Consider the following 16064-nt stretch of genomic DNA (forward strand, 5'->3'; position numbering starts at 1 on the left):
CTGCTCCTCGTGGCATGTCTGGAGCCATTTTGGCGAGTCATTTACGGCCTGTCTCCAACAGTCAATATAAGGAAACTGGCCGTAAAGTTCAGGCCTACCTGATACAGCCACGTGTAAGCGCTGTACCAGAGTTAAATCCAAACTGCCACGTGGCGGCCATGCCGCAACCAAAGTAGGCCACTCCCTAGTGCACAAAGTAACTAAACGCACAGGAGACATCTTAACCCCAAAATCACAAGTTTTGAATCCCTTTTTAAAATTCTTCACCATACAACCTAAGGGATCCGGAATCGTTGACTGCGACGCACCCATACTTAACAATGGAACGTCGTCGACAACGAATACTATGCACGCGTACTATTCAACAGTCACACCCGTTTCCTCTGGCAACAGCACCACGTGGTACGGTTACCAAGTGAAACGTACACAATAACACAATAAACACTCAGGGAATTCCCGTACACACACAGCTGCTACACCAGTCACTATATAATCAATATTATGCCCTTTGGCGTAACTATACAGTCACCCACGCTATAATTCTCTATATACGAATTACCCGTCTATAACACACCCCAGTAACATCGTCTTTTACAAATAGCGGTTACAGTACGGTTAGCATAGGTCAAAGCACAAGTTAAGGTCACAATACAATTATTAGTGGTTATGGTGTTAAACATGCAATGGACGACAATGATTAGTACTTATTATACAATGTCAGTAAATATACAGGGTTATGGTACCGTGCACTATAATACAGCAACACACTATTAACACTCTCGCTAGACGGCTGAGCTCGCGCTATCTAACAAGATATACACTTTACTAAAACAATCGTTAACACATTTACAATTCCCAACTAAACTATTGGCCAGTACCTTGAATGGACTACCTAAAAACAATCTACATACGTTTTGGTTAGCCACACTGCCCAATCACCACATATATAGCGAGCTAGAGAACCGAATTTACACAGACGCCTCTTAGTCGCACTATACAACGAGCTAGAGGACCGAATTTACACAGACGCCTCTTAGTCGCACTATACAACGAGCTAGAGGACCGAATTTACACAGACGCCTCTTAGTCGTACTATCAAAAGTCTAGTGGGTTCCAAATTTACACGCCTTCCCACTTAGCCCAGATAGGATGAGAACTAGCGAACCGGATTTACACAGACGCCGCTTAGTCTCCCGGTCCCTCCGACCTAGCGAACAAAATATACACCCTAGAACGCTAGTCTAGACAAGACACCGGTGTCCGGCTAGGGCTTATTTTACACCAGAGCGCCCCGCCTGACTAACCAAATCAAACGGTCTGACTAAAGAGCGTTCGATCGAGCGGTGCGCCTTCGCTCCTTCCCTCCGACAGAGGGGGCAGATACACAGATTCAAAACCCCTTTGGGCCTACCGCACAATCGGTATACCCCTAGTGGGTCCTGCCGTCTAAAACAGCAGTTGTCTTACCTCCTCGTTCCTGAACCTGAGTTCACACTCATCGACGGGGACACCCCAGCACTTCTCACGTAGAGGCCGATGATCTCCTGGACAACAGACCAGTGGCGCCGAGACGAAGGGAGGTCCACGCAGAAGTTCAGGGGTGCAGCCGTAGAGAACGTGGGCAAAGATAGACCGTCTCACGCCTCTGCCTCTCAGCTACCGTTGAACGATGAGCTTCCCGGCCAATGCACCAAATGATACCGGAGAAACTGACGGAAGCCAAGCACAGAGAGATGGACACAGGTTTCTTCAGGAAGGAAGAGATTCTTTATTGGATCACCGATCGGGACTCAGAGGGACTAGCGTCACCAAAATACAGCAAAGTCTGAGCCCCGGACAATAGTGCAGGCTCCTTATATAGGCATATAACTCCTCCCATATTAAGCTCCACCCGCACATTCTCTTAACCAATCAATACAAATAAGAATTAACTTCCTGTTTGACCGCATGGCTTGTCCAGCACAATGGAGGAGGGGGAATACTATATCCTGTATTCTTGCACATGCTCCGTACACTACTGATCGTATCTTGCCTCGTGCATCCAACTGATCGATACGTCAGCATATGCACGTACACATGCCACGTGGTAATCTCGGCCTACTAAATTTATTTTTACCGAGATTCCACCACAATCATGATGAGTATAAATTCCTACAGGCAATAAAAGAAGCTTGCAATTAATTAGTAAGCAGTGCCCCCAAAAAAGCCAACGGCATTGTTTTTATAAGCACAAACATTATTCAAAAGCTGTCGTAGCGTAAAAGGGAAAGATTGGTTAAAAGCAGACTATTTTTAATGCATTATATTCGTCATGAATTAAAGATAATGCTAAATAAAACATACTTACCTTTCAAAGGTCCCGAAGCTGAATAGTGTAAAGACATTGATTGTAGCTCCAGGTATCCCTCCTTTCTAGGATCCTTTCATTCTTGTCTGTGAGGTATGATTTTAGCCAATACACCTTGGTTCAATATGGGATTATAGGATAAGCACTGATCATCTACGGGGTCCTGTGGGATCCATAAGAGCACAGGAGGTTGGGCATCTCCTTAGCCCCGCTGTTACCCTGGGTCAGTGGGTGAAGGCTGTTGTATTGCAGTAAGGTCTGAAAACCCTATCAGTGTGTTATAACTGTTTCACTCATCACTTGCCATACTGTGTCACAATTTACCCATCGCTTACTTTCGTGTATCTCCTCATATGCCATAATTTAACATGATACCACATTTTTACCATGCCACCCCTTGCTTGATGTTTCACCTCCAATGCCATGTTTCATCATACTGTCCAGCTTTCCATCATTCATCTTCCTTGCCACATCTTACAATTTCACAGTTGACATGTAAGCTCCCTTGCCATATTTCAATCTTGTGTCATTTAAGGACTTACTTGCTGTATTTCAATATTGTGCCATAGTTCACTCTTAATGTGTCATAATAGACTTTTAGTTTTGTCTTCATAATTCACCTGGGTTAAATCTACTCTTGTTTTTTGCCTTTTTATTTGTTAAACTAAGGGTGATTTTATTAATTTAGTCTGAACAATAGAATGAACAACATTTTTTCTTATGATTATGTTCACAGAACTGCCTGAAAAAATAAATATATTGAATTCTGAATTTTCACTCGTGTGACATGTTTTTTCATGGAGAAGTATTTTAAATTGGCTGAGCTGTGAAGCTATGGAATTGTATTTTGACAACAGCTAACTTCTGTGCATTTTCTAATATAAAGGTTTTTTATATTTGGTATTTTGGGCATTAAATAGCCTACATAACAATACTAAAAACACTCTGCGTGAAATAGCATTTTGTGTGCTTTTGCTAATGGTATATCATGTCAGGGAAATTTGAATTTAGGAGCAAATAATCAGCCTCAAAACAGACAAGTCTTAGCAATTTAGGGCACGCTTAAAATGATTCTATGGCTCTGGGAAAGCCTGGCTAAGTTATCCATGGGGGATTTTGTTGAAAAGGGTTATACGCAATACAAAATCAAATTGTCATTCTAAGAATAATTCACACTTTTCTTCTATACGGATATTGGAGGGAGTGATTACAGAGCAAATTTCACACTAAAGTTTTTCATATATTTCAGACCTGTAATTTAAATCTATCAAACTAAAGATTAGAGTCCCATTGTACAGTGCTTTGCAATTTGTTGGCGCTTTGTAAATAATAATAAATGGTTGTAGACTTACCAACTTTCAGTTGTCCGTTTCACCTCCTGGCTTTGATCAATCAATCACAATCACAGTTTCCCACAGGATTTTGTGCATGCGCAGCAAATGTACCAATCTGCATCTCCTTATAGAGATGCATTAAAAAAAATTATTCTCTACGAGGAACATTCAGCACCTCCATGCAGAGCTTAGAGATACTGAGCCTAGGTGCTGCACATGGTGCAGCAGTGACTCAGGACTCTCTAGTGACTCAGTGACTGTCTGAGTGACTGTCACTAGAGGTGTTACTAAGCAGCAATGTAAATTTGCAGAAAAGGCAGTGTTTACACTAAAATGCCTGCAGGGACAGGCTATAGACACCAGAACAACTACATCAAGCTGTAGTGGTTCTGGTGACTATATTGTCCCTTTAAGAATTGCATTTTCCAGTTGAAAATGACTGTCTCCTAACTTGTTTAGCTGGCTTCTAGATTCCAAACAAATTTGTCAAGCCCTGTTGTATATAATTTTTAAAGGGGAAATAGGGCATCATTTTTTAATACCTGATATGTATACATAATACAATAAAGAAATTAACTGGGTTTTTTAAACTGGAAAAAAAATATTTCACAAAACCCTCACATTTTCTCAGTTTTAAATTTAATAATTTCTACACAACAAATGCAACTAAAGAAAACTAATTGATAATAGAGTCACTAATTAGTCCCATTTGTTAAAATGGTAAATATGTCTAAGATTTCATTTCATTTTTAGAAGTTATAAAACAAATATTGCAAGCAGAGCATTATGGTTTTAAAGCTAAACATTTGCAAAATGTGGCATACTAAGATTACATCTTTTATAGTAGTCACAGGATCCAAAACTGCAATACTATTATTATTATTATTATTTTATTATTATTTATATAGCGCCATCACATTCCGTAGCGCTGTACTAAAGTACATATTGTTAGAAAAAACATCCCCTAGGTTATTTAACAAAGAGCATTTGACACTTTTCATTAAACTTTCTATCACAAACCTATGTCAAAATAATTAATTTTTGTGGTTTTTTTCACACGTTTAATTTTGGCGAATTTCACAGACCGTTGGCGACATTCACAGACCATTGGAGGAATTCACAGCATGCCCCACCACTGTAAACACCCCATATTTGTAATCTGCTACTGTTCTCAAGTACATGTATATGATTCTTGTAATCTAACCCCAAAACTGGGGTTGTCTAAACTGTGCTTTCATGGGAACCTAAGTCTAATAAAGAAACTGCAACTGCAAGCCAAAAATTTAAGAGATCTATAGCCTCCAGTAGACAGGATAATTAACTACGTTAATCATGGAGAAAGTGCCCTGTCAAATTAATCACTTGGTCTGACCAGACGGCTAAACCTAAGTAGCCCTTAGCAGATATATAGTCAATCATTTGTATATTGCTGAAAGGAATATCCATCTTTAAAAGTTAACAGCCTGATTGTAGATACTGCAAGATGCGGCTACAAGTAGGAGCCCCGATGCGCATTTCGCCAGTAAGCGGCTCTTCAAGGGGTAAGTGATACCCTCGTGCACCAGGTTTAAATAAGGCGCCAACGAACCTGACTGGTCTATGGGTGGAGTTAGTGATGTAGGTTTACCTCCTACGGTATCTCAAAAGACCTATAACATCTTCTTGTGTAATAATTCGAAATACAATGAAAGAGTATATATTATCGATACCTATACTAATAGGTAGAGAACACTGATCATGAGTAAGTGGAGGATAATGATGGGCAAAACCTGTTTATCTCCTTAATGTTAGAGCCCTAAAAATAATCCATCTTTACTCATGAAAATAAAAAAAATACCTAGTAGTCACAGTTGTACTGTCATGTAGTAAGACTGTAACTCAACTAGGACAACTTCAGGTTCCTGGTATGATGATAATAAAAGTCGGGATGTGATATTATGAACTCAGTGAGGCATATAGCTACGGGTATATAGATGTAGCGCTCGTCAGGGCTAAAACATAAATTGCCTAGGTTAACACTGGGATACTAATGAGTTCAATCACTATCTTGAGAATACCCAGAAGGTGACCATGGGTATATGGGTATAGAAATAATGCTTTCTTTGTTGTAATACAGCCAAATCTGGTGGCCAAAATATAGATAGACAAATCATAAAAAGAGTGCCAAAGAAGACGGGTTAACATTATTTATGAATGAGGGAGTATAGTTGTATTCTTCATTTAGACCTGTAGGTGTCAGTGTCCTAAATTTATAAATCCACTGTGACTCTTTTTGTAAAAGAAGTCTATTAAGGTTGCCTTTTTTGGGGTTTGGGAGAAGCTTTTCTATTGCTTGGAATTTTAGACTTTCCGCTTGACAATTTTGAAAATTCTGAACATGTCTAGCAACAGGGGTAGGTGTGATGATATTTTTGACAGAACCAATATGCTGTAGGATTCTATGCCTAAACTGTTGGAAGGTCTTTCCAATATATTGCTTGCCGCAGTCACAGGTTATGAGATAAATGATGTGTGTGGTGCTGCAGTTAATCAGGGCGTTAGTGTGAATGCTGACTTTAGAGTGAGTTGATTGAACAGTTTTAGATGGGAGGATGAACTTACAGGCTTTGCAGTGTCCACATCTAAAGGTCCCTTTAGTCTTTGCTAGCCAATTAGAGGTTGCTAGTGGAGATGCCAAATAGCTGTGTACAAGCATGTCCTGTAAGTTCCTTGCTCTTCGAGCTGTTAATTCTGGATGATCAGGTAATACAATTTGTAGTATTGGATTGTGACAAAGAATGGGCCAGTTTTTTGATAGGATGTTGGACATAGTAGCCCAGCCACTATCAAATGTGGTAATGCATCTAGGAGTGGAGTTAGTGGTCTTGATGCATGTAGATCTGAGACTAGTGAGTCTGTCCGTTTGGCTTGCTCGTTTGAATGCCTTTTTGAGGACCCTGTTGGGATAACCCAATGACTTAAAACGTAATTTGAGTAGTTGGCATTCTTGATAGAAAGAAGTATCCTCCGAACAATTTCTTCTGGCGCGGAGATACTGACTGTAAGGGATGGAGGCCCTCAGTGAAGGAGACAATTGGTGGAAGTTGACTTTCTATATAGATGAGTTTGTATAAGAAAATTAATTCTTGTACATCAATCACTGAGGTCAACTTTAGATTAATATTATTATTATTGAGGGCACAGACAAATTGCTCAAAGATAGCTACTGAGCCAGTCCAGAGGAGCAGCATGTCATCTATGTATCTGTACCATTTAAGGATATAGCCATGGTAAGGATTGTACTGAGGTGATTCGATGACATACTGCTCCCACCAACCGAGAAACAAATTAGCGTATGTAGGGGCACAAGCAGTACCCATAGCTGTACCAGTGAGTTGTAAATAGTAACTACCATTGAATATGAAGCAGTTATGGGTCAAGATGAAGTTTAGTAGACTTAATATAAAGTTCTTCTTAGGGGGATCATAGATGGATTGATCCAAAAATAATTTTTATGCCTGAATTCCTTTCTCGTGTGGTATATTAGAATATAAGGATACCACATCCAAACTTGCCAGCAGAGTGTAAGGGGGGACCTGTAACCCCTCCAGGGTCAGTAGAGTTGACTTCGTATCCTGCGGATATGATGTCAGGGTTATAACCATAGGACGTAGAATTTTATCTAAAAACCTACTGGATCTTTCTGTCAGACAATTATTCCCCGATACTATTGGTCTACCAGGTGGATTGTTCAGATCTTTGTGTATCTTGGGTAGACAGTAAAATGTGGCTATGGTGGGGCTTTTGTGAGGTAATATATATTTGTATTCTTGGTGATGATCTGTGCTGATACAGCTTCGGACAGTATATGGTCCAATTCTTTAACAAAGTCTAACGTGGGGTACCTAGGCAGAGTTTTGTGACAGAGATGGTCATCCAGATGTGACCTACACATTTTAAAGTACTTATCACGATTGAGAAGTATAACATTGCCCCCTTTATCCACAGGTTTTATGATAGTATTTTCTGATTGTCTCAGTTCTTTAAAACCCTTACATTCCATTGGAGTTAGGTTTTTAGGGGGTGTGGGAGTAGTGCTTTTTCAAGTTCACTGGTTGACATTTGGATAAATAAGTCTATATGTGGTAATTCCTTAAAATTAGGACTAAACCAATATTTCAAGTCAGTCAGAGGTTTATTAAGGTTTTGTTCCTCTAAAAGGTCGGTTAAGATTTGTGCCAGATGGAAATCCTCAATGTTTAGTCCTAAGTCATTAGCTGTTTGCATATCTTTTTTAGTGTGGATAATATTGAGGGCTAGTTTTCTACCAAATAAATTGATGTCTTTGGTCCAATCAAAGATATTGCTTTGTGGAGTTGGTATAAATGAAAGGTAAGGAGATATTTTTGGGTTGTAGTATGAAATCAGAAAGGTTAATGATCCTATTGGAAGTTAATTCTTCATGCGACCCTGCTGCTTGTATGTCCATCTGTCCCTGTCCCGTAGTCTCCCCCTCTGTAAGCGAGGGGGGCCCTGTACCAAAAAAGGAGCTGACTGGGGTAAAGAGGAGAGGTTATTGGTGTCTACAGGAATAGGTATGTCTAGAAAGGACACGGTTTTATCCGGTGCTTCTTTGGGCTGTTGGTTTAGCTGGGGGTGCTATGTTTCTTTCTGTACTATTGTTCCTAGAACGACTTCTCTGTCGTGTATTGGAACTGCTATCTATATCAGACCAGGATGTTTCTCCTGTGGTGGAATTGTTATAATTACTATTATAACGTCTGTTTTTTTGTTGTTTATGCCTATACCATTTGTTGTTTACGCCTATGTCCTTCTTGAAAGTCTCGAAAGTCTCTGAAATTTAGTATGTTTTTTAACCTTGAGATTATATTTGAAATTGTAATTTTTTTTTGTAGTTTTGTTTCCATGTGTGGGTACAAAGTCTCAGTTTTAACCCCTTAAGGACACATGACATGTGTGACATGTCATGATTCCCTTTTATTCCAGAAGTTTGGTCCTTAAAGGGTTAAACTCCTTAATCTGGCTTATCTCATTGGTTAATTTATGATTAATCTCATCAAAATTGGAAGTCTCCAATTTGATGAGGAAGTCCATTAAGTGGAAGGAGCAATTAAGTAGAATTGAATTCCATTCATTCAATTGGTCCTCCGTCTGTACCTTGTCTGGCAATAGAATTTCAGGGCGTAATCCTCTGAGAACCAATTTTTGTTGAATGTATTGTTTTAAGCTTGTTAGTTCCCAAAAGCAACAATTTTTTTTTTTTTTTTTTATATAAATTCTTTATTTTTCTTGTGCATTATATTACAAAACAGAGTAGTCTGTAGCGCCACAACAGCGGTTACAGGCATTTCAGCGGCATACATGGTCATGGCAAAGATAAACTGCACATTTTATTTTTATAAGTAGATATAACGCGCTAGGAACATTGTTAAACTAATAAACATGGTAAATGCTCGTTTGTGTCACACTTCAATTAGTTGAGTCACGAGTGGATCGACATGCTTAAATTATGAAGCATAATATAATTTCACCTCGCTCAGATATAAGTAAGTACAGGTAAACAATGCCTGACTAGTTAAGATGTATATATAAGACATCTTAGCGTGATTACACACATTCTGCCGAGTTATCAAGAGTGTCATTTTTATGATGCTAAGCTAGCTAAATTAATTATATCAGTGCATCATTACACCTGTCCTATGGTAGTGCACTTTGCTGTGTAATCTTTTGCTGGTTATTATAGTAAGTAGCGGGGAGACTCAAACTTTGAGCTACGCGTCAGGGTCATGTATTCCGCTCTAAGGGGTAGTTTTCCTACCGTTAAACGGTGTTAGGTTTTGTTATAAGTCTGACTAAATTATCAGCGTTCTGTATACTCTGGGTCGATGTTTATAATAATAATTGCGTACGTCCGTGTCGTGCAAGCAGTCATATGTAAGTCTTGTCGTCTTAAGCTGCTGGTTTACGTAAGTATTTATATGTCATTTCGCTATTCCCTCGCATGTCACCACGTGGGTCCTCTTGACCGACGGGGGGGGTCTGAGTGTTGCATAACGTGGTATCAAAGAATAATAAGAGCGGAGAGGTGGCCACGTGTGCGGTCGCCATGGTAAAATGATACGTATTTCGATTGATCAGTAGAGATAACAAAAACAATATAAATTAGGCTGAGAAAGGGCTAAGTAAATGTCAAAATGGTGAGTCAAAATGCCAAATAATTATGGCTAAACGATATAGTTTGCATTGTCCCAATAGTGTCAGGAAAACAGTTCGTGGGTCATTCCGGGTCTCTAGGTGCCGGCTCCTTCAGAAGGTTCCTGCCTGGGTCGTCGCGGCACAAAAGTTGATGCCCGTTCAGGGTCCCAGCTGTGTGGAAGCCTTGTGGTCGTCTGGGATGCCGTGCGGTGCATGGCATCCTGTGGTAGGCCCAAAGCCTGAAGTAAGTCCCGTGCTCCTTGGAGGTCGTGTACCACATGTTTATCTTCGCCCCTCTGGATTAGGAGGGAGCGGTCGGGGCGTCATCTGTATGGTATGTCCCTTTGTCTGAGTAACGCGGTGAAGGGTTTTAACGACCCCCTCCAGGCCAACGTGCCTCCCGTGAGATCCACAAAGTAAGACAAGGCGTGGCCCTCAAACGTGAGTTGTGCCCGGTTTCTAGCCGCTGCTAGGGTTGCGGCCCTGTCCTTTCTGTGTTGAAAGCGAATTATTAGGTCACAAGTGGCCGTCGCTGGGGCTCTGGCCGGTTTCGGGATCCTGAATGTGCCGTCGAGTTGGATGGCTTTGGCTGCTTTCGGTGAGACTAGTTCAGCCAGTAGCCTGCGTGCGTAGTGCGGTAGTTCCTCGGCAAGTATGTCGTTGGGCAGTCCCCTTACTTTTATGTTAGCTGCTCGGCGCTCGTCCTCTACAGCGGCGAACCTCTGTTCGAATTCTGCATTTTGTTTTTGAAGGTGCGCTATCTCCGTCTGTATGGAGGTGATGCTCGTGCTGTGGGCTGCTGAGGTGACTTCCATGGCGCCCAGCCTCGAGTTTATGCCTTGCAGCTCCACACGGAGGGTGGCTATGTCCCCTTGTATCGTGGACTGTAGGTTAGCCAGCAGGGACTTTAATACCGATGTTGTGATCGGCGCCCCGTCTGGGGCTTGGTCATGGCAGCCGGTGGTCTCGGCATAACTAGCTCGTCCTCCTCCAGGGAGGTTCCATCGGATAAGTCAGAGTATGTGTCGGCTAGGGCAGCCATCTTGGGCCCTGGTGCTCCGTGCGCTTGACTCCACATTGCCCCGATATCGTGGTTATGACCTTGCTGGTCCGGCTTCGTTTTTTTGGATTTTCGACCCATGACTGGTCTGCCACCTCTTGCCGGTATTTGTGTCGGTTTTAACCCCTTAAGGACCAAACTTCTGGAATAAAAGGGAATCATGACATGTCACACATGTCATGTGTCCTTAATCGGGTTAAAAAGGTTTTGCTGGTCTGATGTGACTAAAACTATAATTATTTCTCTGGAGCTTCGGCGCCATGCGACCTCTCCGCTTCGCAGTTAGGCTCTGCCCCCGGTATGATTTTTGAATACGAAAAAATGCCTGATTGATATCATAATTAGTACAGTTGTTTTGGGACAGTAGGTTAATGGAAAACACATTCGTGATTTCCTCCTGACCTAAGTTAGGGTCTAGTCATTTGTCTAGGAGATCGGTCATTTGGAATTGACACTCTTCGAGTTTTGAGGTGCAAAAAGCTTCAGAAAACAGTGGGTATTAAAACCCTAGGTGTAATAAACTAAGAGAGATAGAAGCAAATAAAGAATACTCAGGACAGTTGTAATAGGGGATAACCCTTAGAAATAAATGAAAAACAAAAAGAGACAGTACTGTCCTGTGGCCTATGGTGAAGTTAAAAATTAACTTTTGATAAATCGAATTAGAAAAGGCTAGAGGGATATCTAGCTCTTAATAAACAACACAAAAAAACAAAAAAGGAAAGGGTAAAGAAAAGAAAAGAAAATGTGTACAGAAAATAGACTGGTAGTTATCTCAAACGTAATTCTTAGTATAGACAGTGATCAGGCTGCTATTTGTCTTGCTGAAATACGTATAGTGACAGCGAGAAACAATTATAGTTACACTGTAGCTACTACTCTGAAGAGATATGTTAGTGGAAACAAAGTATCTAATTAACCAATTTTACTTAGAGCCTTCAATAGCAGTTTATAGATTAGGCCAGTGATGGCGAACAGGTGGCACACCGGGCCTTCTCTGTGGGCACGCAGCCATAGGTCGCCGGGGAAGGGGGCCGCTGGCTGTCTGCATCAATGCAAAGTAGGTGCCTGCCTGCCCAAAATGACAGGCGCCTACTCTGCTTCCGTGTCCGGAGGCAGGGGGAGGGATCGAGGAAGCAGCTCTCCTGTCCTCCCGCAAGCAATCTGTGTGGAGCGTTGCCGTGCGTTACCATGGCAGCGCTCCACACAGCATCGCGCAGGAGGGCATGAGAGCTCCTTAAAAGAGCCATACTTACCACTACCGGACCACCAGGGATGTCTGTGTCCCCCCTCTCCGTCACCAAAGGTAAGAAGAAGGGAGGGGAATACAGATTTAATATATATTTTTTATGTTTTATTAAATGTATCTTTACCACCCCTACCCCCACACAGCACCCCTCCCACACACAGCACCCCTACAATCCCCTCCCCCCACACAGCACCACTACCTGCCCACACAGCACCCCTACCCCCCACACACAGTACCCATACATCCCCCACACCCAGCACCCCAACCCCCCACACACACAGCACCCCTACCCCTCACACACAGCACCCCTACCCCTCACACAGCACCCCTACCCCCCCCCCACACACACACCACCCCTAGCCCACACACACACAGCACCCTTACCCCCGCACAGCACCCCTACCACCCACACAGCACAGCACCCCTAGCCTCCCACACACAGAACCCCTCAGACACACACACACAGCACCCCTCACACACAAACACATAAACCGCACCCCTCAATGCAGTATGTGTGTGTGTATTCAGCAGTCTGTGTGTATGTATTCAGCAGTCTGTATGTATTTAGTAGACCGTGTGTATGTATTCAGCAGTCTGTATGTATTCAGTAGACCATGTGTATGTATTCAGCAGTCTGTATGTATTCAGTAGACTGTGTGTATGTATTCAGCAGACTGTGTGTATTCAGCAGTGTATTGGGCAGACTAGATGGGCCGAAGGTTCTTATCTGCGTCACATTCTATGTTTCTATGTATTCAGCAGACTGCGTGTGTGTGTGTATTAAGCAGTCTGTGTGTGTGTGTGTATTAAGCAGTCTGTCTGTATGTGTATTCAGCAGACTGTGTGTGTATGTGTATTCAGCAGACTGTGTGTGTGTATCCAGCAGTCTTTGTGTGTGTGTGTGTGTGTGTGTGTATGTGTATTAAGCAGTCTGTCTGTATGTGTATTCTTCAGACTGTGTGTGTGTGTATTCAACAGACTGTATGTGTGTGTACTCAGCAGTCTGTGTGTATTCAGCAGACTGTATGTATTCAGCAGACTGTATGTATTCAGCAGACTGTATGTATTCAGCAGACTGTGTGTGTGTATTCAGCAGACTGTGTGTGTGTATTCAGCAGACTGTGTGTATGTATTCAGCAGTTTGTGTGTGTACTCAGCAGTCTGTGTGTGTATTCAGCAGTCGTATGTGTATTCAGCAGTGTATATATTCAGCATTTGTTGGATATACTAATAAGTATAAACTTAATTTTATCTTTTTATATCATTATTTAAAATTTGAATAATTGAACTCTGTTGTTGTGTTCTTCTTTTAAAACAAAAGTTGTTAACTAGTTCGGACAACTGTACGTGTTGTTTTTTCTAAACTTAAACCTCAGTGTTCAGGTTTAATTGCCGTGTTGGCACTTTGAGGGAAACAAAGTTGGCATGTATTTCGGTTTGGGCACTCGGGCTCAAAAAGGTTTGCCATCACTGGATTAAGGTGACTGGCTGTAGGAAGGAATTAACAAGCATCAGGACAATCTCTTGCCAGTTAGGTGTCCAATGATTACTTTGATTGCAGTGCCTCAAAAAAGATACTCTCACTTAAGTGTGCCTGGCATTCCAGTTTTATATATGTGTTTATTTTTTCATACAAGCAGTATATTTGCTAAAATGTAAAAAAACAAAAAACCTGAGTATATCTGTATAAAAAAACTAAACTCTTTTCCTTATAGTTTAGGAAGTATATAAGAACATGCATCAGGAATGTAGTGATTATGGCTTTGATTAGTAGATGTTTCTTTTTTATGAACTATTACATAACTGATCCAAAGAAGTGGGGAGAACGATCTTCAGAAATATTTGACGCTTATCAGCTTTTAACACAAACATTATCTTATTCCAGGTTTAATTATCCATGAAGGAGCAGCTGTGTACAAAGTTTTCCGGCGATGGCGAGCAGTGAACCTTCACTGGGATGTGTTGAATTATGATAAAGCTACAGATATAGAGGAGACCAGTCGTGCAGTGCCTTCAACCAGTAGGACATTGTGGTTGCCTTTGACCGCATTGAGATCCAGGACCTTAGTTCACCCTACACAGCTAAGTTCTCCTCGGCTCCAGTGTGGATATGTACTGTTACATTTGTTTAATAGAATAAGACCTCCTCCTGAAGAGTCTTTAGAGGACAACAGTTCTGGTGAAGTTGTAATGAGAGTGACTTCGGTATAAGTAAGACAACTTCTGTGTTCCTAAGAAGAATTGGACATGGTTTCCCGTTCTGGACAGTATTTTGGAATGTTGGTCCAATGAACCCAAAGCACTTTTAAATGATTTAAAATATAGTAAAACATTTTTAACTTGAACCTTTTTATAACTGCTGTTATATTAAAAATACAGTTTTCAGAAACACATCTGTCTGCAGTATTTGACTGATTATATATCTCTGCGAAGTTACAGTGACATTTAACTTTTAGCATTTGTAGTCAATCTCAGATGTCATTAATCATTCTATCATATTTCCAGATATTCAACATATAAATAATTTTGTGTGTAGAGCAGGGCTTGACAAATCCCTGGTTGCCGTGGCAACTAGGAATTTTGCCCTGGCGCCTAGATGTTTGTCAGCCCCTTCAGCGGGAGCAGCCAACTGGAGTGAATGAAGGTGGCCAGCTGTGATCTTCCTGCTCTCCTTGCTCTGATCCCTCATATTCCCTGCTGTGATGCCAGTATATAATGTAATTCTGACCCTGGCATCACTAAACAGGCAGAAAGTCCTAGAGAATTTGGTTCGCAAGCCCTATATTTAACCCAGTAACTTTCCAGGACACCATAAAACCTGTACATGGGGGCACTGTTTTACTCGGGAGACTTCGCTGGACACAAATGGTGTTCAAAACAGTAAAACATATCACAACAATGATATTGTCAGTGAAAGTGACCCTTTTTTTTTTTTTAACACACAAATGGTACTTTGACTGATGTAATTGTTGTGATGCATTTTACTGTTTTGAAACACTAATATTTGTGTTCCGCTGAGTTTCGCAAGTAAAACCGAACTCCCTATGTACAGGTTTTATGGTGTTTTCAAGAGTTACAGAGTCAAACATAAGGCTTGCGTTTCCTTTTTTTTCACATTGAAATTTGCCAGGTTGGTAATGTTGCATTTGAGATTGTATGGTAGCCCAGGAATGAGAATTACCCACATGATGGCTAACAATTTGCAAAAGTAGACAACCAAAGGTATGCAAATGGAGTATTTCCAGTATGTTTTAGTAGCCACTTAGTCACAAACACTGGCCAACATTAGCGTTCAAATTTGTTTTTTTCACACACAAACAAATATGAACGCTAACTTTGACCAGTGTTTGTGACTAAGTGGCTACTAGAAAAGACTGGACATACCCCATATTGAATACCCTGGGTTGTCTACTTTAAAAAAATATGTATATGTTAGGTGTGATTCAGAGATTTATGACAGATAACAGTATTACAATGTCACTATTGATAAATTTTAGAAATATATATTTTGAAACAGCAATGTCCTACTTGTACTTATAGCCCTATAACTTGCAAAAAAAAAAAGCTAAGAACATGTTAACATTGGGACTATCTAAACTCAGGACAAAATTTCAAAACTATTTAACATGGGTGTTTTTGGCAGTTGTAGATGCATAACAGATTTTGGGGGTCAAAGTTACAAAAGGTGTGTTTTTTATATTCATATTTTATAATTGTTTTATAGTAAATTATATGATATGATGAAAATAATGGTATCTTTAAAAAGACAATTTAATGGCGAGAAAAAATGAATATAATATGTGTGTGTACAGTCAATGAGTTAGAGGAAAATTACAGTTAAACACAAACACAGCAGAAATGTAAAAACAGCACTGGTCC

At 40.9% G+C, this 16064-nt stretch overlaps 1 protein-coding gene across 1 annotated transcript in view; it reads left to right on the forward strand.

Annotated features, from left to right (window-relative positions):
- Nucleotides 1–14479, forward strand: part of MARCHF11 (membrane associated ring-CH-type finger 11) — a 155721-nt gene extending 141242 nt beyond the window's left edge. The window contains exon 5 of the mRNA XM_063451848.1: nucleotides 14071–14479. Coding sequence (XP_063307918.1) covers nucleotides 14071–14396 — 326 coding nt within the window. The 3' untranslated portion in view covers nucleotides 14397–14479. The remainder of the gene's footprint in view (nucleotides 1–14070) is intronic.
- Nucleotides 14480–16064: the final 1585 nt, after the last annotated feature.

The sequence above is a fragment of the Pelobates fuscus genome, chromosome 4 (assembly GCF_036172605.1).
Source record: "Pelobates fuscus isolate aPelFus1 chromosome 4, aPelFus1.pri, whole genome shotgun sequence".
Taxonomy (NCBI): Eukaryota; Metazoa; Chordata; class Amphibia; order Anura; family Pelobatidae; genus Pelobates; species Pelobates fuscus.